At 37.4% G+C, this 23,336-nt stretch overlaps 1 protein-coding gene across 1 annotated transcript; it reads right to left on the bottom strand.

Moving 5' to 3' along the window:
* Positions 1-1,273: 1,273 nt before the first annotated feature.
* On the bottom strand, positions 1,274-23,336 carry susd2 (sushi domain containing 2). Its single transcript, XM_088936092.1, has 15 exons — positions 23,080-23,336; positions 22,243-22,447; positions 21,307-21,458; positions 21,022-21,189; positions 20,523-20,697; positions 20,104-20,305; positions 19,698-19,783; positions 19,089-19,357; positions 18,412-18,555; positions 17,875-18,033; positions 16,848-17,099; positions 15,514-15,786; positions 14,678-14,854; positions 9,267-9,363; positions 1,274-7,080 (listed from the first exon to the last, which is right to left on the bottom strand). The coding sequence occupies exons 1-15, from the start codon at positions 23,159-23,161 to the stop codon at positions 7,044-7,046; spliced, it is 2,478 nt and encodes an 825-aa protein (XP_088792218.1). The 5' UTR covers positions 23,162-23,336; the 3' UTR covers positions 1,274-7,043.

The raw sequence follows: 23,336 nt of genomic DNA, 5'->3' as shown, positions 1-23,336 counted from the left end.
TTTTTTTTCTGAAGACCTGAGTTCACGTGATAGTCTATAGAAACAAAGGATTTCTTAATGTTATGGGTAAACCTCCAGCGTGTATGACTTTAGCTGCAGCACTGGTACATCAATCACTGTTTGAAACATGTTTATCGTACCATAAAAATGAAAGAAAAAAAACATAGATAACTGTTAGAACCAGCTCCTAATTATTTAATTTAATTTTGCTGGCCCAATCAACAGTACTGCAATTTAGGGCCATGCTTTAATTAAAATAAAATTAAGCTGCAAGGAAATGCTAGTTTTACTTCCTTGACATTCTGTCCTTCCCTTCCCAAACTGCCTGATGTCTCTTCCTCTGCAGTTTAGAAAAGACGTTTGTTTAAATACACAAACACACGGATGAAGGTAGACCAGTGAACAGATTGTCTAGCTGGGTCCTGTTTTCACCAGCAGATGATGTAAAACTCTGAGCCCAAGGTTAGCGTTAATTTGCATGCGATGAATCAGTTCCAGCCCATTCTTCCTCTCTTACCTATGGGAACATTAGTACTATTTTATTGCTCCCAAAGACTCTGAGGCAGCATGACTAGGGCTTGAACAGACTATACCCTGAATGCATGACTCATCCTTCACAGTCAAAGCCTCACAGTTAAGTTTCAAGAGCAGGCAGCATTACTGTGGCTCTAGGCAACACCACATTTTTGAATTTCGTTTCTAATGAACTCCGATGATGATGAACTCACACAAAATATATTACATGGCCAAAGCAAGTTGGCAAAAAAATACTTATCAGTTGGAATACACAGAGTCACAATATGCTTCAAAAAATGAATGAAGTCCATCATGTTTATCAGAACATTGCCCTCATCTGTGGTTTAAAAAATCTTCTGGTTCCTGGAGGTGAATTATCTGCACCACTCATTCTACTGTAAAGCCATCAGCTTTAATGTGTTCATAGCCTGCAGTAAACAAACTCAGTCCGTTTTAACGTCTTGGGCTTTCACAGCCTTTTCAAAAAGTAGACAAGTTGAAGGCTTTAGCAAGGGGGTCTAATGAGGACATTGTGATGAAAGAAGATTAGATCTTTCTCAGGGCAGACATAATTTCATGATCCTGTATCTCTTAATTCTTTTTTAAATGCACACCAAAAACATTAGGACTTGGAACACAGTTAAAAAAAGTGTATACAGTACATTTTGTTGAAATATTACCACTATACCTATACCACTGTAAGAAAGAAGCAGGAAAACACTTGGGAGTTATAGAATATTAACGAAACTGAATTTTAATGAGTCACACCAAGTCAATGTAGTAAATTTCTCTCAAATTACCAGTACAAAATATACTGGGACAGTGGAATTACAGTTAGAAGAATACATAAACAATCACAGAGCACAGAATTGCATTCAGACACCACTCCGTCTGGGAGCAATAGAACAGTTTTTCATGTAACAATTTTTATTTAATTAATTAATATGAACAAATTAATCTAAACAGGTATGCATCTGTTTATTAACTGTTCATTAGGTTTGTCCAATTTTTGCTTTTGTTGACAATGTGATGCCAATATTTGTATTTTTACCACATTACTATTTTATGTTTTGTGTACACTTGATAATAGTTCAATAATATTCATATTTGATCAATATTAATTCCCATAACACTTACAGTAGATACTATGTGCTCTTAAATATACACCATAACACTTAAGAGACATTAAGTTTCAATTGTGGAGCCTTCTATCATCACCTGAAGAAGGTTCCACAGCCGAAACCCTGTGTCTCTTTTGTTTTCCTTTCAGCATGGAATAAACCTTTACCTTTTCCTCTGCTGCCTATGCATGCAGACACAGCTACTTTACAACACTCACAGGCCCTAATAAGTACAAAACAGAATTAGATGTCTGTTCTACCTCTAAATGTAATAGAATGGCAATGGCTAATTAGTATTAACTCCCAAAACAGACAGAACAAGCTGCCACTTTTTCAAAAATAGTAGGGTGTCATTTTACTCTAATTTAAGACAAAAACAGAATAAAAGAACAGATATAATATTTCTGAATGAGCTGGCCCAGATTCTCATGAAATCAACGTTCCATCACAGATTGAAATGGTCACAGTTGAGTATAACTGCCAAAGATAAAATTTTGTGTTAGAATATAGTATTTTTTAATCTATATTTGTGTATCATGGTTGGAAGTCATGATTATTTCTCAGTTTGTACATTAATGTGACTGATGGAAGAATTTTTTTCCAAAACCTAAAACATGTTTCTTCTTCGTTGAATAAACATTGTTACAGATTTTGTAGGTACATACAGTAATCTGTGCATTGGGTAAAATTTACTTTGTACTGCGCTATATGGAAGTCTAGTAACCAGAATGTAACAAAGAATTTACTTGGCCTGCAGTTAATGTTCTTTTTTACAAAAATGATGGGCAATACCATCATGATTCAGGACTCTATTACAGCTAGTTCAAAGCCAGAGTGCATTATCAGTAATTAAAGGAACAAAGTCTTCTTCTAAAGAAGATGTATTGTGGATTGATTTGATGAGACCAGCCCTCTTTGGAACACTTCTTTACAATCCCCAACAGCTTTTAAAAGCACTTAAGTGCACTCGATGTGCTAATAACAGCACTTTGCTATCAACATGAATCAGTGGATATGTGTGGGTAAATCACTTTGAAAAACAGGCTTGATAACTATTAACTGTTGCAGGCAGCATTTAAAGAGATTGTTGGTAAAATAAGGCAGATGATAAATTCAAAAAGTATGCAAAACAAAAAGCAAAGTTTCACAAGAACATTACAGAGGTAAAGTATGCAACAGCAGTACTGAGCTATCTTACAAGATCAAGGATAAAGGAACCCGAAAAAAAAATCATTACATTAAGGTGTCATGGTTGTCTACTGACTCACAGCAGAGTTAAAAGCAATATTTAACAAACAATAACCATACAGTTCAGTATGTCCTAAATCTCTCATTATGGAAATCATCCGACACACGGATATTGATTTAAACCTTTCTTTATCGTATACTGAGATTTTTTTTATTTCATGAAGCCAAACCATTATATTTTACGAATACATTTAAATGTATTTAAACTGGTGTTTAATTGAATACAACTGGGAAATGCATTTGTAGCCATACTGTTAAAGAACAAGAACAATGGTAAGTTGTCCTTGACACATAATTTACAATTGCAGTTTCATGTAGCAGTTCATCTGCTTTTGGAATAATTATGTCTGGGGGTAATTATTCACAACCTTAAAATTAAATTCCATAGATTCCTGGCCCTCGAAGAAGGATGGTGTGACAGATATGGATTTACACTTTTCACACAGTGGGAGACACATGAGCACATCTGTGAGTCAGGCGTACACAAGCTGCCATTTTGTGTATTGTATTCTGCCTGTGTTGCAGTGTAATAACTGGGGATTTGGCTTTGGTTGTGTTCAACAGAAGAGGTGCTAATTTAAAGTGAAAAGATACTTGGAAAAATGATAAAATGATTGTACCTTCTGAATTTGAAAGCATGGGGAAATGGTTTATATATATACACAGTATGAGTTCTGAGAATTACAACTATAGAAACAACCATAAAAGGTAGTATCATACATACCAGTGCTCAACACAGTGCTCTTTTTTGAGGTGGGAGGACCCCACAAGGGACAGTATATACAGAGAATTTACTGTTTAGACCAGGAACCTCTGTTCTAGTCTATAAATCAAGAATGACTAAAAGATAGATGAGGTCATGTCTCGCAGTTTCAAATACATATAAAACTTCAAATACAACTTTAAATTGTTTGTTTTTTTAGCATCACCTGTACAGGTGCAGTAAGCACTTGTAAAAACTCAGTAATAAAACAAAGATTTGCTCAAAGCTAGTCAATGATGCATTTTTAATCCTACTATAATAAAAGGATGAAATTGTTTTTTGATTGGAAATTCCCTTTAAGAAGACAGGCTGATACAAAACAGTGAGCATTAACAAGGGTTTGAGCAGAATTACACTAATTACAGGGCTGCAGCAGAAGCATTTGTAAACATTACAGTTTTGAACAAGCTCCCACAATAACTCATTACTATTTCTCTGTAGCTCTGGTACTAATCACAGCCCACCTTGCTTTCAATTTGTAAAAAGCCCAACTAATTAAATACAAATACGCACTCAATTCAGCGAACAAAATTAAAACACTTTGACAGCATTCCCTTTTATGGTTTTGTCTTTATCATATTAATTTGGAGATTGAGAAGTAACATTTCATGGCATTGTTTTTCAGTTCCACTAACATTCCTGATGACCTCTTATGCAAAGAAACTCTTATGGAACAGTTTGACCCGTGCACTTAAGTTCAGAATATTTTGGACACTGATGCAAGTTTAGAATACTTTGAAACAGTGCACATACTGTATGTGGGTAAAGTAGAATATTTTGGACACTGTTGTATATTAAAGCTTAAGAAAAGTTAAACTAATAAGAAGGCTTCCCTGTCCTTGTCCTATACAAACTGTTTGTTACACAAGACCCATCATGGGTGGGTGATGCAGCTGTGCTTGTGGGGGGCTGGTTTTCACTTCATTTGTTAATATCCTAAAATTGGTTTGATATGACTGATTTACCAGTACTGCTGCTTCAGAGAGACCTAGAGAAAATTCACACGGATGTAGAACTACCCTATATGTCCTATGGGATTTTCTTCTACTTGTAGTAGCACCTGCCCAGGTGAGCCCAACTTTAATAACCCACAGTAAGTGAAAACATGGACTGGTGCTTTGCCCTGTTCCACAAAAAAAAACTGTTCTGCTTGGCCAGGCAGACTGCTTAAATCACAAAGCACTGTAACACTGCACCAATCATCTACCTGTAGCAAAGATCAGGTATCTCTCTATTGCTGTTTTTAGTGGCCCATGAAAAACAAAATACTGTGACAAATGTATTAATCCACTGTTGGTCTGCACAAGTTAATCATTGGAATTACTGGACAATCTTCTCCAGGTCTTTCAACCATCGTCTGCATTGCAATTAGTGTTAAATTTTCTGGATCCATTTCTTTCTGCTACAGTGAAAACCTATGGTGGGACGCAAGGTCAAACAAACATAATAAACAATTTTCAAATGGCTTATAGATCAGATCTGCACTGGATTGCACATGTTCTGCAGAAGGGTTTGATTTCAGGTCTCCGAGAAACATTCCATCTTTGCAACCAAATTCCCATTAACTTGTTCTGCTTCAGGAAAAGTAACACAGAATGCATTTGGCTTTGAACCCTCAATCAAAAAAGAATACTATTTACATCTTTTTGTCTTGTTTGAAATATTAATACCTAAATGTTCAAAGTTAAAGAGACCATATTAAATCAACACAGAGGAAGACAGGGATACTTCAGTTTTATTACACTATTCCTGATCCAACGTAGCCATGTGTCACACATTTCAAACGCGTTGCTAAATTAAGGTTATGTTGTACTGAAAGAGCAAGGGCAAGTCTATATTTCTTCTTATTTTCCAAGCACTTGGGAGAAAAAAAGAAAAAGAAAAATTGTCTGTCACAATCTTCAGCCTGACAGCCAAAGTAAGCGTAACATTGTTTTATTACTGAGGATATCAGAGCTGGAAATCTTGAATCTTAAGATTGCCATATGAATTATAATCACAGCCTTATGTTTTGCTTAAATAACAACAAACATTTCAGTGATTTCAATACTCAACGTGTGAAGTCTTAATGACAAGGAACAATGATATTTGAAGTTAATTTACACTTAAATTGCAAAATTTATTTTCATAGAATACTTTTTCAATAATTACTCATTTTCATATACTGTACATCTATCCTAGACATGGAAATTTTTACTACTTAAAAATTCAGTTTTAATTAAAAAAGGGGGTAGATTAAGGCAATTAATTGTCATCTTAATTAAACCATTTTAAAAATACAAACTTTTCCTAGACAAATGTACTTAAACTAAATCAGTCTTTTAAATCAAAGTTAAAAAGAAGGCACTAACAGACTTGATATTTTAAAAAAAATTGGATAGTGCAACACTGTCTGGGTTTTTAAAAATCTGGAACTAGTTCAAAAGTGCTGGGGTATCAGGAGTGTTATAAGGCAATAAAAGACTTTGTTGTTGTTAGCCAGAAATGTGTAGCTAGATGAAGCACACAAAACAAAGGGAAGAATCACTGCATCATTAAAGTGTTCCAATACTCTCCATATTTGTCCTCCTGTCATTATAAACACACTCATACAGTACATCAGAAAAACAAGACAATTTTCACTGTTTGTCTCAAATCAATGTTTCGGTATCACTGGGTATTCAAAGGAGATCAGCCATCCAGAGACTAAAAACCTTACTGACAAGCCTACTGTATATTAAAGAAGGGTAAAAAATACAGCAGAAAGAGTTTGTTGCAAAAGCCATAATAATCAGAAAGCCCTCCTGATAGAAGTAAGATGGGAATTTTTTAACAAATATTGCAGTTTCAGAGACATTGTTGACTCTGACTGAACCATGATGTGTAGCATTGTGGGAATGAAAGAAAGGCAGACATCCATGGAAATCTAAACCTACTGTAGCCTCAAAGCTACATTTTGTGTAATTTTATCTGAAAAAATTTAACATAATTAAAAGCAATTACCTTCCCCCCCCCCTTTAACAGCAACAGAAAAAAGCTGCCCAGCTGAAACAACAGCTGTTTTACTGTTGCATAACAGTAAAAAGCCATCATGAGCCATTACTGCCAGCTGCAGTATCAAGGCACGACATCACAACGTACTTACAGGTCAGACAAAATCATTCTGGGCTGCTAGGTGGTGAGTGGATGTGAATGAGACTGAAAATGCAGTTTGTAAATAATCATTTTGCCATGTGTTAGAGCCAAATAACACATAAACTATGTCACTTCACAAATTATTCAAAAATAGCTAATCAAAATGAAGGCGAAATTTAAAACTGCGACTGATTTCCTTGGCTGCTTTAGTTCTTAGATGTTTTATCTTCAGTGTCAGACTGGCGGTTGTTAGAGGGTTATCTCAGCGTAATGTGGACAGTTCACAAACCGCTTGTTTCACGAGGGGCCGCAGCCTTCCTGAAAGACATAGAAAAATCACAGTAACAGCAACAAAAATACTCCGTACAGTTTTTCTGAAATCCCTGTAGCAAAGAGACCAGCCAATAGTAAAATATCAGTGCAGGATCACAAAGATGGCACTTTTTAGCACAAAAGCAATAAACAGGTTACAATGCTGTATTTAAATCTAAGTTTAAATCTAAAGACATTAATAATTTCTAATATTTCCGTTTTGAAAGCATATATACTGTATACATAGTTGTATACTGTATATGCTCAGAAGTTCAAAAAAAATAATTCAGAATCTGAGTTCTGAGACTTTAAGTCCCCATGACTTAAACACTAATACAACTGTTTGAGTATTGTTTCTTCGAAACGTAAGGCATCTATTCCAGTAATTCTCCCTTTTAAGTGTAATATTAAGTTAATATTGTTTAAACTACAATAATATTGTATATTATTTTTCTAAAATGCAGTTTTTAAGCAATTATTAAAATTAGGCATACCTAATACCTACCTAAAATTTAATCCATTTTACCTGACCAAACTGATGTTTTCTTAGCTTTTTTTCACAAAATGCAGCAGAATCTATACAGATTTGTATAATTTTAAACAATATTAAATATTTTCTTTCTAGTTATACCAAAGCTTGCTGTCACAATGTTATGAAATACCCAGAAAAAATATAATTACCAAACATTTACAGGAGGTATATGAATTATGCTGCCCGATATACAACATTCATACACACACCTCTAAAAGCATGGATGAGTCACTGGCCATGAGACTGTTTTAATCAGTTGTGTCTATCCTGACTGTACTGTACGTATTAACTCAGTTGAATACTGGGGGAAGCTACTTACAGACTACAATCTCATATAAGGGTTCAGGTGGGACTCATTTTCTCTTTTGATCTGTTATGCGGTGCACAGGAGAGACATAATAACATTACACATGAACTTAATGACTTACTCCCCTGTGGTAAGACGCCATGATGGCCTGTCCAGGCCTGTGCAGAAACCCAATAGCTCAAAAATATTTCTGTTTGGGTCCGCTAAGTTACCTCATCAGCATACACAGAAAGCTATCGTGTGTGTCACTGAAAAGTGGAAGTCAGTCTGAATACATTATTTATATGTGGTCACAGTGTTTAAGGAATACCAATGGCTACAAACTGTTATGTTAGTGATACAACAAAAAGTATTACCTGGTTAATAAGATTTTTTTAAAATAGTCCTGTGGTTGAGTTTAGGCATGCTATTCTGTTACAGGTGCAGCTCCTGACATACTGTACTTAAACTGTGGTTGTCTCTCTTTTGGGGGAGATGAAAGATGTCATGACATATTTAAAGGAAAGCAGGTGTGTTCACTTCCTTTTCCTAAATGAAACTCTAGAATATATCAAAAAAACGTTTGACTAAGTGCCTCAAAACCTTGACAACACCGTAAGGAAATATGACAATTAATCCTATTTTTAGTTTACAAAAGCAGAAGTACTGTATTTGAAGTTTATGAAGCCATCAAAACACAAATGTAGTCTGAGTTTGAAAGACTTTTTTCTCCCTTCTTGTACCTTCCAAATATCAGTCATGGGACAGATCCACTTTGATCTAAACAGTAAATTTCCAAATTAAGACACCTTTTATCTGCTTTTTACATAGAACAAAAAAAGGTTTTAGAATGAAAAATGTATGAGGTGAGAATCCAACTGTAAACACACAGAAGTCACTTCTGTAATAAATAAAAAAGTACTCTTTTTTCCAATAAACCTTTGCAGGCCTGATTGCTGTTATAATATGGATCGTTTCATTTGTTAATAAAAGGAGCAAAATAATGGGGATTTGCGGATAAAATTATAACTACAAAATTAAAGATTTCAGCCACTGAATGCCTAGCTTTGTTACATTTCAGAACTAGTAAGTGCATTTCAGCCACCAGAACAATCTTGCTTAACTGAATCATAAAACGACAAAGCACTGATGATAAAAATAGTGATTTAGCTTATATTAATTTAGTCAAGCCACTGTCATGAATGACTATAAAGAACTCTGGAAATACAGAACCAAACAATGGATTGATCTAATGGTAATGATCCATAATAAGATTATACACAGGCACAGTATAGCTAAAATATTTAAAAAAACGTCGCTAATTTCAAAACCAGCAAAACTCTACTAGGAGTCTGAAAGATTTTTACACAGTACCTTTTCTGCTTTCTGCTATGGAGAGCAATGATCACTATCATGGTTATCAGAGTTATTGCGCCAAACACACTGCCCAGCACGATTCCAAGGGTATTATCTGGAAAACACAGGGGAACAGTATTTCATTACCTTTCTCCAAAGGCCCAATGCGAGCATTGAGTCCTCACTGCACAATTTAGTTTTTGCCCCACTGGCACAGGATGATTTTGGCCCTGCAAGATGTGGTTATTCCCTTTAACCCTCGTTTTCTCTTCACGTTTGCTCGTGCTTGAGCTGAGAAATTACGGCTTACTGGATCCTGGTGCTTTTTTTAAAAAAAACTCCTGGTCACCTCCATGCACTCCTTGTCAGCACATGTCTGATTGCATCTGGCCAGACGTCAAAAAAATATTATGCTAGTCTAATTGAGATGTACAGTTTGTTCTTGAATGTCCACTGCTTCTCTGCATTAGGTCAGGTACGGCTGTATTGTTTGACTTTTATGTCTTTACAAAACGCAAAAAGGTTTATCATACTCCTGTGGTCAGTGTTTTATATTACAATGTATACCACCTCCTTTCACTGAACAGAAAGTTTAAGAGCAATACTCTGCTGATTCATCTGTAGCTCTGAAGATCTGTCAAACATGCCTGACAAACATGTTAGACATGTCTCATGTCTTAGAATCCACAGTATTAAACATCTTTAACCAGCAAATATCATGTTAAAGACTAATAAAAATGAGCTGGGACACAGTGGCATCCGCGACTATTTTCTGGAACAACATATTACAGGAACCTGATAAACTCTGCACAGCTGGGTCTGTTAACCGGGATGCACATTCCTGGGGGGTTCTGACACCTCTCACTGGCCCCTGTAATTAGCCCTTCTTCCTCTGGACTCTTCCCAGTATGCCCTTGCTCTATACTGCTGGTGTACAACACTCACGGGCCTGCTGCTGCCCTCCTTGCAGTTTCTAATTAAACTCTCAGTGTGGTGCTGCTTAGTAAGTTGTTGGCTGACCCACTGAAAAACAACTCACCGTCAAACCTGTAGCCTGGGGTAAAAATAGAGTGCCCAACACCCTTAATGTACAACAATGTTGTAACAATTTCTGTTACCTCTGACCTCAGAGGTTCTCATTTAAGTATCAAGCCTTTTTCTGCTTCAGTACTGTGTCTCTGGATATTACAAATAAAATACATCTCTAAGGTTAACCCATTCACCTCTCACGCTTTCTGAAGCATTGGCAAGAGCAGTTTGTAACAACTACTGTATCATTTCAGACATATTCCACTTAACTGGACTATGTGCTAGCAGCAGTGTGGGTCAGCCAAGAAAAAAAATACTGCATAATATGAAGTTCAGTTAAAGATAAGCATAGCCACTTTTGTATTTTGCATCAGCCAAAACTACGTTATTCTTTATTTCTGTATGATGCCATCTGCTTAAACATTGCTTTAATAACAGAAAAATAATGTTTAATTTTTCAATAGGATCACATGGGGAGCATTAGCATGTTAATTACAGTTGAACAGCAGAGGTTCATTCCTCTGAGGTTAATGCTGAAAAGTAGATGAAAACTATTAAGTAATTTTTTGTGTTCAATCTACAATAGTGACACAGAGGTTAACATACTACAAATGTCTATTGGACACACCTGAACATATTGCAGATCCTGTTGTACAGCACTAAAGAAATTATTTTTTGGTATGGCGCTTGCAGATAATCCTATTCTGAAAAGTCTGCTTTACCCCTGAGTGTTACTGAATGCTATTTATTCCACATTTCTTACGAAGTGGAGTTGTTCTTTATTACCTTAAGTTTAATTACGTTTGTTTGTACACCTAAACTTTTCAAATGTTATCTAAACTCTCATATCTCTGTCACTAAAACAGAAGTGAAAGCATATTAACATTTTTCTTGAGTGCTCACTTTGCTAATATTGCCACGGGGGCACTAAAATGAAAATATGAGAAAGGTCACTGGCTTAGCATTTAACTCAGGAACTAGCAATTTGATAGTATGAAGCTCAGACTGCAAACCACTATTACAGTTTATTTCTTCTCATCACCTTAAGAAGTGGGTCTTAGATTCAAAGACACACATATGCCTGCCTGCTTTATGAAACCTTCACATTTGGAAGAGGAAAATGCCAATTGAAAATAAATATCATGGCTTTTAGGTTGTTATCTATCTCATAAGGGATGCTGTGATTCTATCTTTCACACATTCCTCAAAGACATCTCACCTTAGAATGCTGTTTGTGCACGTCTTTTCAGTGAATTTTCATGTTAATGCTGACAACTCGTTTATCTGCCGTCGAAATCTCTCTTCTGAGCTCCCCTATCATGAGAGCCCTATTAAATCTATATACTGAAAAAACACCATCTAAAACCCTCTTCAAACAGACAGGTATGGAATCAAGGCAGGATACCAAATGCAGGAGTCCAAACAGCAGTCCAAACAAGCCACCAGTCTTTAGAAACTGTTACTGTTACTAGTGAAGGTGAAATAGGGCAAAATGATTAAAAATCAAGAAAGGAAAGCTGTGTTAAAGGAAGGAGAAGAGATATAGAACAAAAACTGAAAAGGAAAGGCCAACAAAAACGTCTGTGGTTATTTCTAGGTGATATATTTTTCCCTGGGGTTTGAAACTCTTCAAAACTTATTATTTACAGTACATTGATTACTCATGTACAGTAATGTACAACATTCTACTTATTTAGTCACACTTCATATTCAGAGGCCGGGAAGCATTAATTCCGTAGTATGAAAACCCAAGAAACTGTTCTCCTCTTCGGTTGGGATATTCATTACAACCCTAGGAGAAAGTCCTGATAATCTGGTTTAATTTCATAAAGACAACAGACCTTGATGAGGATAGGGCTAGAGGTAAGTAGATTATGGTTAATATTTTCTTAAAAGAAAATATAAAGCATGTCTCTTTAATGTGGGAAAGGATAGCTATATACACAATATAAACCTAGTTCAGTTATATCTAGCTTTGTCACTTAGACTGTCTCATTTTCCGGCTCAAAAAATAATCCCTGGCTCAGCTATCCAAGGATTTTGTTGCTGCAGTTCTCTTTGTGGAAGAGAGCTCAGGATTTGGCTCTTTTAATCACAAAGCAGTGTTTACTCCCTGGATAGGGACCTTCCAGATTCCATGCACTGCAGGGCTTTTGCACAAAGGGATGAGCTTGCAGTATCAAATAACTGTTTTAAATGTCTCTGACTTTTTATGGAGTTTTTGTTGCAACCTGCCTTAACCGCAGTCATTGTGCTGCTGGAGCATCCCCCAGGACACCTTGAAAAGCGAGATGTTTTCATCTCTCGAGCCTGTTCTGATGCATGAGTAAATCGACCCCATTCCTGAGCTCTTTAATGGCTTTATACATGTGCTTTTTGCACATTAGATGTGATGTGTCCTTTCCCAAAACTAAAAAAAAAACCAAAAACCAAGTGTTCTTTAAGAATTTGAAAATGGTCGGGTTTGGTTTACCCATACCAGAAAGTCTGCTGTCCTTGAAAGAGCAGTTCAGTTTCTTTCAAGAATATGAACCCAAATGGTTTCCTATGCTTGATATGATTCAACACACAAAGGTACAGGCCTGACTAGATACTGCAAAACCAGAGCTGTATAAAATCAATACAGATTCAGATTCTTCTGAGAATACAGAGTCAACATCCCTGTCATGTGTGATGCAGCTCTACTAAACTAAAAACATTCATATGAAGAGACAGGATCTAGTACACCCTCATTAAATTTAAAACGCACATGCAATTATCTTACAAGCACAAGGGAAATATGCCAAAACAATAAATTGTTATTAGAGTGTTCTAGTAGCAAACTATGCATTATAATTAAGACAAAAGTATGCACTAAGTACATTTTACTCTGTATTTAGACTAGTATTCTGTCAAACTGACCTCTGGTACAGATAACTAGAACTCGCCCTTTAAACAATGAACCAAAGTAGATAGTAAACGCTTTTATCTTAATCAGTTATTATACATAAATTCTGAAAGGGGCTAGTACTTTATAATATTTAATTAAGAGCAGGCTTAAAATCTTTTATGTCTTCAGGCTAGATTCAGGTGCTCCTGATTTCCTCCACTGACGTCACGTCTATCACTAGATACTATTGTGAAAAAGCAGAAGAAATACATACAGTATATATACAGTAGGTAAACTCATTAAAATGTAATATCTAATGCACAAATCTATATATCTGGGGTTTATCTAACCAGCTTAGCATCCTACAAGGAAGTTAACAGCTCTCCACACCACACTGAAGATCACTAAATGACCTGACTGCAAGGAAAGAGCTCAAGCACAGATGAAATCAGGCAATATTTTGAGATATTATAACAGTGGAATCTAAAACCATTTAACAAATACCTTCTCCTGACAGAATAAAAATGCTTCCAATATGAATCATTTATGTTGACAGTAATGAACGTTATCAGATAAATCTTGAAATATAATGCCTAATGATACTAACAGGATGGGACTGTACAAAAAAAAGAAGACAAAACGCAGAGCAAGAGAGGGCTTAAACTTTAAATGAATAGGCTGATACACTGGGCCGGAAAGGTTGCAGAAGTGCACTGTGGTAGTTTTCCCAGGGAACAATCTGTTCTTATTTATCTTGTTGTATTGTGAGCTGATGGGTAGTGTCCAAATCAGATACAAAGTGAAATTACCAAACAGATTCTATTTAAAGGACGTTTCTGGCTGGAATGTAATAAAGTATATATATATCTTAAATTCTAAGCTCTTGTCTACAGGGTAAAGCTGATGCTGAAATTACGAGCAATACTGTGAGAATATGGTTTGAACAAGCTGTCTGCCTCCCCCCCCCCCCCCAATTTTCCTGGTGTCTCATTTCCGTGTGAAGCACTGCCCTCTACTGGCACACAGCAGACCTAACAGATGAAAACAACTGGCTGAGAAACTGAAACAAGGAACCAGGTGGTTTAATTCATAAAGTCAAAACAGGAGCTGAGCCAAAACTTAAGAAGAATGCTGGCCAAATGGTTTAATATTTCAGTTTTACTGCCCAGCTCAGCAGACAGGAATATTATGTGTGATATTTAGTCTTCTCGGCAGCAATGCAAACTTTTAGCCCTCTGTAGTATTTTTGGGCTCCATTTCCTTAATGGAAAGTACTACATCTAGCGTGTCAACACGCACTGTAGGTCAGACTGAGATTCTTTGGTGCTGCTTCACATTCCATGTTTCTGATGGAAAAGACGAACGTTATCTACGTCAAAGTAATTTAATTTTTAAATCATCATTGCCAGACAAAAGCTGAACACGAGGCTTTAGGAGAACCTCAAAAGAAGCTTTCGATTTCTGTGGCTAACAAGAGACACTAACATTCAAAACCTGACCTCTATGAAGATCAAGCAGTTATGGGGAATACCTGATACACAGTGTGTGGTGTCACCAGACCAATTCCCATCATCCTGACAGGTGCGCTCAGCTGAGCCCGAGAGGACATAGCCGCCCTCACAGGAAAACTTCACAGTTGCTCCTGCGAGATATGTTGTCCCTTCTTTCTTCCCATTGTTTGGTGGGGGGAGCCATCCGCATGATATCGCTGGAGAGAAAGGCAAACTGCTACCATCAGCCTCAAAACAAAAATCATGACGTCCGTGAGGGCTCTGTACCCCAATCCAAAATCTGTTAAGCCCAGATCAGGCTAAATAAATGAAAGAAAATCAAAACAATAGAAAGGTCACTGTTCAGAAAGGAGGTCATTCAGATCATTTAACTTTCTGGTGTTCTGGTTAATTGATTTGAGATTCTCATTATCGAAAATAAACAGGGTATCTGCTTCAGCAATGTGGCTGCCATTTCCTTATAGATAAAGCATTTAGCTTGCTTTGTGAAATAGGTCAGCTGATTTCAATTTTTTAAAACTGTGATTAAAAGGATAGGCAGTCACCCTATAAGCACTCTCAGTAGAGAAACTTTCAATTTTAATGAAGGAAACTGAATACGTTACCTAAAGAAGGCTGCTGACTTTCATAACGTAACAGAACAGCTTAGTGCAAAGACTGCAACTTAATTACAGTACTGCACGATTCATTTTTTTTAATTTAAGTAGATGTGGACCAGAAGTTGTGTCTTTTTAAACAGCTGAAGGATGTTAATGTTTTGTAGCTGTAGGCCATTTACCACTGGTGATGAATTACAGAGCAAAATATGCTTAAAAGGCATTTATGTGAATGCCCATCGCTTCAAAGAATTTGTTACCAGGCTCTAGGTCTTCCACGAGAGACATGTGACTCTGGAAGGAGATTCTGGTAGCGTTGCCCATCTTCAGACTCTGTGCAGTCAATGTGTCATACTTGCAGAATTCGTTGTCATTGCACAGTCTCACCATGTCAGCAAACAAAGGGTCTTCTGGGGGAACGGTGACAGTATAAGCAGGAATAAAACTCGAGTCATGCTTTTCTGCAAAGTAATAATTGTCCAGCAAGTACTGGTTGTCATAAGTGAAGAGGGAACTCTCATTAGTAATAGCCCCTGAAAACAAACAAACAAAAAAACAAAATATATATTGCATTGCATTAACATATGGCTTTCAAACAAAATGAAACATTTACTTAATCAGAAAACCATGAGATTTGCTTTTAAAAGTAAACTACTTAACACTATAAGCCTTGTCGGACTTCCTGGATTAACAAATTAGTTAGTGATGCTGTTTTATGACCTTTTGGGAAAGATACAATTTAAAACAATATTGAGCAACAAATCTTAATTAAATAAATGAGTTAACCTTCAGCGTGCAAATGACTAGTGAAAGCATGAGCTTTGAACAAAATGATACCAGCCATACAATTAACGATGTTTAAGACTTAGGTCAGCTGTGTGCCAACCAGAGTGTGAAGCAAGGCTAATGATGTGCTCTTTTTGCTGCTGCAAGATACCAACAACGTTGACTTAACTCGTGCAACTGACTTCCTCTGATTTCACAGGATCATTTAACATAAAGCAGCACAGCACACATTTAATGCAACATCTGAAAAAAAAATAGCTTATATGTCACTTCATTGCATGAATTTCTTAACCCTCTCCATTTGAACCAGCTCTTCTAAATGCGTGTGCAGCAGTCAGCAGGGGTCTGGTCTCTGGTTCTGCTACCTTCACGAATTTGTTTCTTTTCCTATCGATGGGAAAAGAGCACGAGCTCTTCTCTTGAATAGAGACATGGGCAGAAAAGCAAAAGAGATGTATAACGAACCCAGCAAGTCAGGCTCTGGTGTGATAAAAACTGTAATGCGCTGAACAAACTATACACTAAATCAAATTTCAAAACAATCAGCATATAACTAGTTTACTGGAGGTCAAGATATACTGTACAGTACTGCATCTTCCTCAAATTACAAAAAATAATTCATTCATTGTAGTCTACGTGTTCTCCCTGTGTTTGCGTTTAGGTTTCTTCCTACGTCCAAATACTGTCAGGTTAACTGGATTCTGGGAAAATTGGCCTGGTGTGAATGTGTGCATGTGTAAGTCTGTGTGTGTCCTGTGATGGACTGACGTCTGATGTGTTTTTACACTTCATTCAAAGATGCACTCACAATTTGCCCCAAAGTGAAATAGGTCCTCTGGACTGCGGCGTTCAGCTGGGAGAATCGTTCCATTCTTGAACACAAAGTCATCTCCGGGGCTGTCGTTCATTAATCCCAGCAGGCCGTGCGTGTGGTTCCTGAACTCCTCTGGAAGGAGGACGCTTGCTGACATCACTCCTCCTCTCCCACGCAACTCCACCCCAGCGCCAGATGGAAACATGACAGTGACATTCTGGGGCACAGCTGAGTACAGGAAGACTCCTGTAGGGACACAGTCTCAGTTAACCCTGTTTTTACAGAAAATCATTGTGAAGGCATGTTCGTATTTAAACTGACATCCTACTTCCTTTTAAAGGCAAAACTAAAAGCAATTACAGGGAATTCAAGTTTTAATTAAATTCAAATAGTCATTCTAATTAGTTTTGATCCTTATTCTAACCAAATCAAAATGGTGAGACTAGTTCTCATTCAGATTTGAATTTCCTTTCTTAACTTTAAATATGTTTATTCAAGCAATGCTGCTTGTTTTCATATCAGTGCCCTCTGGTGGTTCAGTGGAAATTTTTGAATACTACTAATTTCACTGTTACCTATTTTTGAAATCACATTTTATAACTATTAAGTCTAAGCCATGCGTTTATAGCAGTTTCACTGCATTCCTGTATAGAGAATTCTGAATTTTGTGTTATGTGTTATTCAAATGGTAAAACCATAACCTGTAGCACACAAATTAAATGTGTACAACAGTAATAGACATTACATCTATTAACAGCTTATAAGGGCATCATATGATTATTATGGCATCATAAATCAGGGCAAACTCTCCAAAACAAAATTTGTATGAATAGGAAGGAGAATCCAGGCATTTCTCTTAAATTATGTAGGATCTCATATACAAAATTCTGCTTGCAAGTTATTGCTGCTTTATAAATCAGCTAAAACGCCTGAGGCTGGCTTAGCTCTGATGAAGGTTGCTCCTGTGAAAATACATCTATCTTATCTGGTGGGTTTAGTGCTGGGAGGCAGACATGTCTACCCTTTAAGTCCATCCAACTCTGCTCAGAGAAGGAGAGGACTTGCTGGTTTCTCAACACCTCCAGATGGTCCTGGCGGTCTGTGGTGCGTATTTCGATAATGTCCGAGTTGTCTTCCTGCATGGCGACTGCAGACAAGCCAGTAGCCTTGGCAAGAGTCCCTGGAAGATGAAAACATAGAGAGGTAACAGGCAGGAAAGTTCCTGATAAAACATAATCAAGAGAAGCTGTTGAAGAAGAAAAAGAGAGAAGATAAAGAATTCAAAGAAACTGAACTGAACGGAATTGTGAGCAGTGTTGAATTTCTGGTAGTCCATGTACTGTGATGAGCAATTCCAAAGCAAGGTAAAGGGGTTTCAATCTTCCTCTAAGTTTTTTTTTCCATTATATAAACAAAAGGGAAGTAACAAAAAAAAATAGTGACATGTTCCTTTTTAATCAGGAAAAGAGCAAAATTTCACAATTAAAAGCAGCCCAAGACCCAAGCCTAGAAACAATCAAAGGATATTTTGGGTTCCTGATGTGCAGCAGGTACTCACCATTCTCAAATGCCACAGGCTTTGTTCTTCCTTGTATGGTCAGGTTTTTGTGAGTTGAATGCAGGAGGTAATACTCTCCTCTCCCATTGAACGTATAGTTAGAGCCATCAAATGTTATAACATGGGGGTCTCCAAATACAATACCTGTGTTGAGGAAAAAAATACTTGACAATGATGTCAGTTTTACTATGGATTTAAATGGCAATTTCGATTTAGAACTTAAATCTCCATTTTAATTCTATTAAATCACCCCCACTTTAACAATGCTATTAAAATTAAATAAACCGATTGCCACACCCAGAAGTAAGTCCTTTGAAGTCTTAAACAAAGCACAGACATGTGCCGATCATTCTCAACATGCACTGTAAGAGAGGAAAGATTTAATGAGATCTCCACCTGTAAGCAGTATTCAATTGAACATTCAAGCCTAACTTATTGTGTATTTCTGTATATGCATCTATGAAATTTATGACCTCAGTCCAAATAATGTGGTGACTTCAAACAAACTTCAGAGATGTAAAGACACTAGGTGAAATAAAAAGCCTGATGCAACTCATCACTTAAGGTTCCACTAGATTTTTAACTCATTAATGCAGTCTTGTCTCCTCTATACGGGAAACCTCGAGCTTCCCTGTACATAAAGAAAAAGAAAATGCTTGTACACAGTAAACGCTCACCAGGCTTTGGAGTCTTGTAAGTCTTGCAGTCGCTAGACGGCCGATGGGTGAAGTAATAGCTACAGTTATCTGACCAGAGGCAGCAGTAGTAGAAGCTGATGACATCATAGAGCCAGTGGGATACTCCCGGAACTCTTGGGGGCTTTTTGAAGGGGGGGGAGCCCCAGTCATGCCCTCTGTCTGGTGTACTTCCTCCAATAGAATCTGCTGTCAGCACCTGGGCGCCTGTGCTGTCATAGCAACATTGCTGTCCTGCTGCGTATTTAGGACTATTAAAAGTAACAACATTTCAGTTATCTTCATTTGAATAAAATGTTATTTCATGTAGAGAAGCTGTATAATACAGTATATTAGCATAGGCAGGCATGGGTTGATCCTACTTCCTTTTATAGGCAAAACTAAAAGCAATTACAGGGAATTTATGGTTTTGCAGGACTATTTGCAATTTCCCTACTTCTTTCTATTTGCATGAAAACTATTACAAATGTGAGCTGAAGCTCAATCAATCTGAATAGCATACTGTAGCTACACTGAGTCAATCGGGCAATTGTCAATTGTGCCTCACCACTCACTACTCCTGTACGATGATACTGAAAGATAGGCTCTCACCTGGCCTGTATGGCTCTCACACAGTGAACAGATCCAGGATGGTAGGTGCACACACTCCCCTTTTCAATATCACAACCATAATCTGTCTGAAACAATGTCAAAACAGGCCGCTGTTAACACACTGCTAATCGGTGGAAGACAGCCTGAACATTTATTTGTGCTACAAGAAGTCAAATATTCCAAAACTTTATCTTTTGTGATACAAAACCATGAGCTCTTAGCGTGAATGTTTTTAATTACTGTGATAATTAAATAACAGTCCTACTGGCCTGTAATTCAATTTTTTTTGTGAACTGCCTAATCAGAGACAACTGAATCAGACAGACCAGCCTTTTCTTATCAGCGTACATTTTACCTGAGGTTAAATAAGCCCTTCACCAGACTACATTTGTGATGCTGAACTTACATGGAACCTGCCAGTATCTGCTCTGGCCTGGGCCAATGTGCAGGGACAGTCAGCTATCTCACTGAGGAAGTTGGGCAGTTTGAGTTCAGTTTCATGCCACCTGAGACATTTGTCGAGCGCCCAGGCAGCAGAGTCCTTTCTGAACTCCTCCTCTAGATGCCAGGCCAGTGCATGAACCCCACTCCACATAGCATTAATATTCCTGACAATATTAAAAGAGGACAAAATTATTCTCTTTGCATTTTATACACGATATGGTACCCAGGTTGGTAGGCCAATTACCGAAGAATGAATAGATTGAGTTTAAAATTGAGAAGAAGTCAAGCTCTTGGTTAACCTGAAATATTAACAACACAGCAAATGTTAATACCACAGCAAAGATTAAATAAAAAACATTTTGGAAAAAATACATTTCATACCATGCTCCTTCTGGCTGTGTACTTGGGCTGACTCTTATAGCTCCAACCTCCCAGTCGGAGAAGGGTTTCTTAGCAGGAGATGGGACAAAGCCAAATGAGCCATTGTTTGGCACAGCTTTTCCCAGGGTGTAAAGAAATGACCACTCAGGCTCCCAGGAGCTAGAAAAGGGCTCACCTAAGAAGAAGATTAAAATTCAGTGCATGGAGTGTTAACATGTATTGCTATATAACCCATTGCTTTACACATGTACTATATGATCAGCAGGACACATTCTTATTGGTTGGTGAGCATGTTTACATCAGAACATAAGGAAGATTACCACCGACAAGAGGCCATTTGGCCTATTTAGCCTCTTTTGTTCTTGGTAGTTAACTGGAAGATTGAAGGCAGGGTATTGGCTTCCACATCATGGCTGGGTAGCTTGTTCCACACTTCCAAAACCCTGTGTGTGAAAAAGTGCCTCCTGTGCTTGTGTTTAAATGCACATCCGAAACGTACCTTTTTCTCTGTAGCCCCACAGCTCCACATTGACAGCGTCAGCGCTCACAAACGAGGTGTTCCACACCATTGCTAAAGAGCCACCAGTGTTGGGAGTCCCGTAGTACTGCCATTTTGTTGCATTGAGCAGCAGGATTTTAAACCGAGGATCCATTTTGCTATGGTGGACTATTGGAAAGCACACAAGGTTTACGACCATACCAAGACAAAACACACACTATGAAAAACCGCAATAGGCAATTGAATAAATGTCATAGGAAATATTTGTACATATGAATAGCACACCTGATAACCATGTGCCGTGCCGGTTGTATGTTACTCCATTATCTGTCGACACTTCAAAAGGAATCCACCCAGTTTCGTACAGTAATGGTGAAATGCAGTGCCCATTCCTTTCACTATCAACATATCCAGTTGTCTCTACATCAGCATTAAACCTGGAACAATAATTAAAAACTCTTAAGTGGTTGTGGCAAATCGTCCCATTTTCCTAATTTTGCTTTAACACCAGCAATAACAATGACCAGTTTTGTACCCCTCTTAATACAATGATAAGAAAATGTTATTTCAGCTAATGTGCCCAATCTACCGATATGCTCAGGCCAGTATGAATCATGTTTGCAACTCCTTGGTTAACAAAAAACGTTCTAGTTGTTCTTTATGTTCCTCTCAATGTGCCTCTGACAAAAACAGTGAAGGAAGAAACTACAAGGTTTATCTCAAACTGAGTACATAAACATAACATTCTTCAGGTGGAGACATAACAATGTACAATTCAGAAGAAATCGTGCTCAACAGCTGCCCTCACTATCCTAGTGGGTAATGTTTTATTTGCGAGTGCGCACTTATTGTGAAGGTTGACAGTTCTTCCCTTGTGACCAGTCCGCTCAATTTCAGGGAGGCTTAAGGACATTGTGAAAATGAGAAAGACTGCAACCCACAAATCCCACATCCTTAGAAGCTCCAGGCTATTAAACACATTCTGTTGACATACTAGGGAGAACTACTGCACATGACTTCAACCCATGCCTGCCTATGCTAATATACTTAAAATAATGTAGCAGCCTATATATTTAGTACAGTACATGGGTTTCATACAAAAAAAACCCTGTAGCTCTTAACATCTGCAACGATTTGATGACTGCAAAAAGAGGTACAGTATATTATTACTTTCAGGTACGTATGTGCACAAGTAATAGTTTATTCGACAGTTATATCTACCGGCAGCGAATTGCAGAATTGGGCTCAAACGACGCTTTAAGGATGGTGATGTCGGTACCACCCAGCAGTGTTCCAGAATGCGGGGACACCTCCAGACAAAAATTCCTGTAATCACCACAGCAAGTTCCCAGTGGCTCGCAAGTCACGTGGCAAGAACAATTCCCCACATTTTTGCTGGCACAGTTGTTCTCGCACGTCTGTGCATCTGCAACAACAAAAAAAAAACTGTTAATCATGGGGAATGTGCACCATCTTGAACTGCAAATCTATATATTTACCACACCTACAATACGCAAATACAGGGTAAGTGAACTCAACCAATGTCTCAGCACACTGATGAGTCACAAGTCATACATTTTGTTCTTTTCTAAATCATCACAAAAAAGGAAACGCCAAGTACAGTAGTTCAAGAGATAAGCGACTTCACAATTAATGGAAAAGTGGAAGTGTCAACCGGAGAATTAGTGTTATGGTGTAAAATGGCCACGTAACGCAAAGTAGGACGTTATTTTTATCTAAGCTCATGGAACTTTAACTGCAATGAGTAGCTATAAGAAAATACGCACATCGCCATGTGTTGCTTCTGTTTAACAAAAGAAGTGATTCTAGCAGTCGGATTTTACAAAGTATTTTAACAAAATGAGTTAAAACAAACAAAAGGTTGTTTATGTCAAAGTTATGATTAATGAATAAGAATGTTAAGGGTGCCTTTCTGCTGTTGTCATTCAATTTCATACAGTAAATGATTAATTTCAGCCCGTATAAAAACAAGCACAAAACGTGCTAAATGCAAGCGTTAAAGAATTGTGCATTTATAAAGGCTCATTACAAACTCACCAGTTCGCTCTGGAACGCACGATATCAAAATGATGATTATTTCAAAAAGTAAGATGCCATTTATTCCGACCTTTCTCTTCATTTTAAGATGACACAATGAAATATAAAACGGATTTCATAGGCGTTAGCTCTGCCTTGTCTGATCAGTGAGTTTTGACATGCAACCGTTATTTTAAAAGGAAGCTGTCCGGTCTTGTACTGTATGTGTACCGTAATGCTCGATGACATTTAAAGTACTTGCTTTTTCAACCTTGGTA

Source organism: Atractosteus spatula, chromosome 17 (genome assembly GCF_055471065.1).
Source record: "Atractosteus spatula isolate fAtrSpa1 chromosome 17, fAtrSpa1.hap1, whole genome shotgun sequence".
Classification (NCBI taxonomy): domain Eukaryota; kingdom Metazoa; phylum Chordata; class Actinopteri; order Semionotiformes; family Lepisosteidae; genus Atractosteus; species Atractosteus spatula.
Note: the sequence above shows the minus strand (reverse complement) of the source record. Positions and strands in the feature narration are given on the sequence as shown.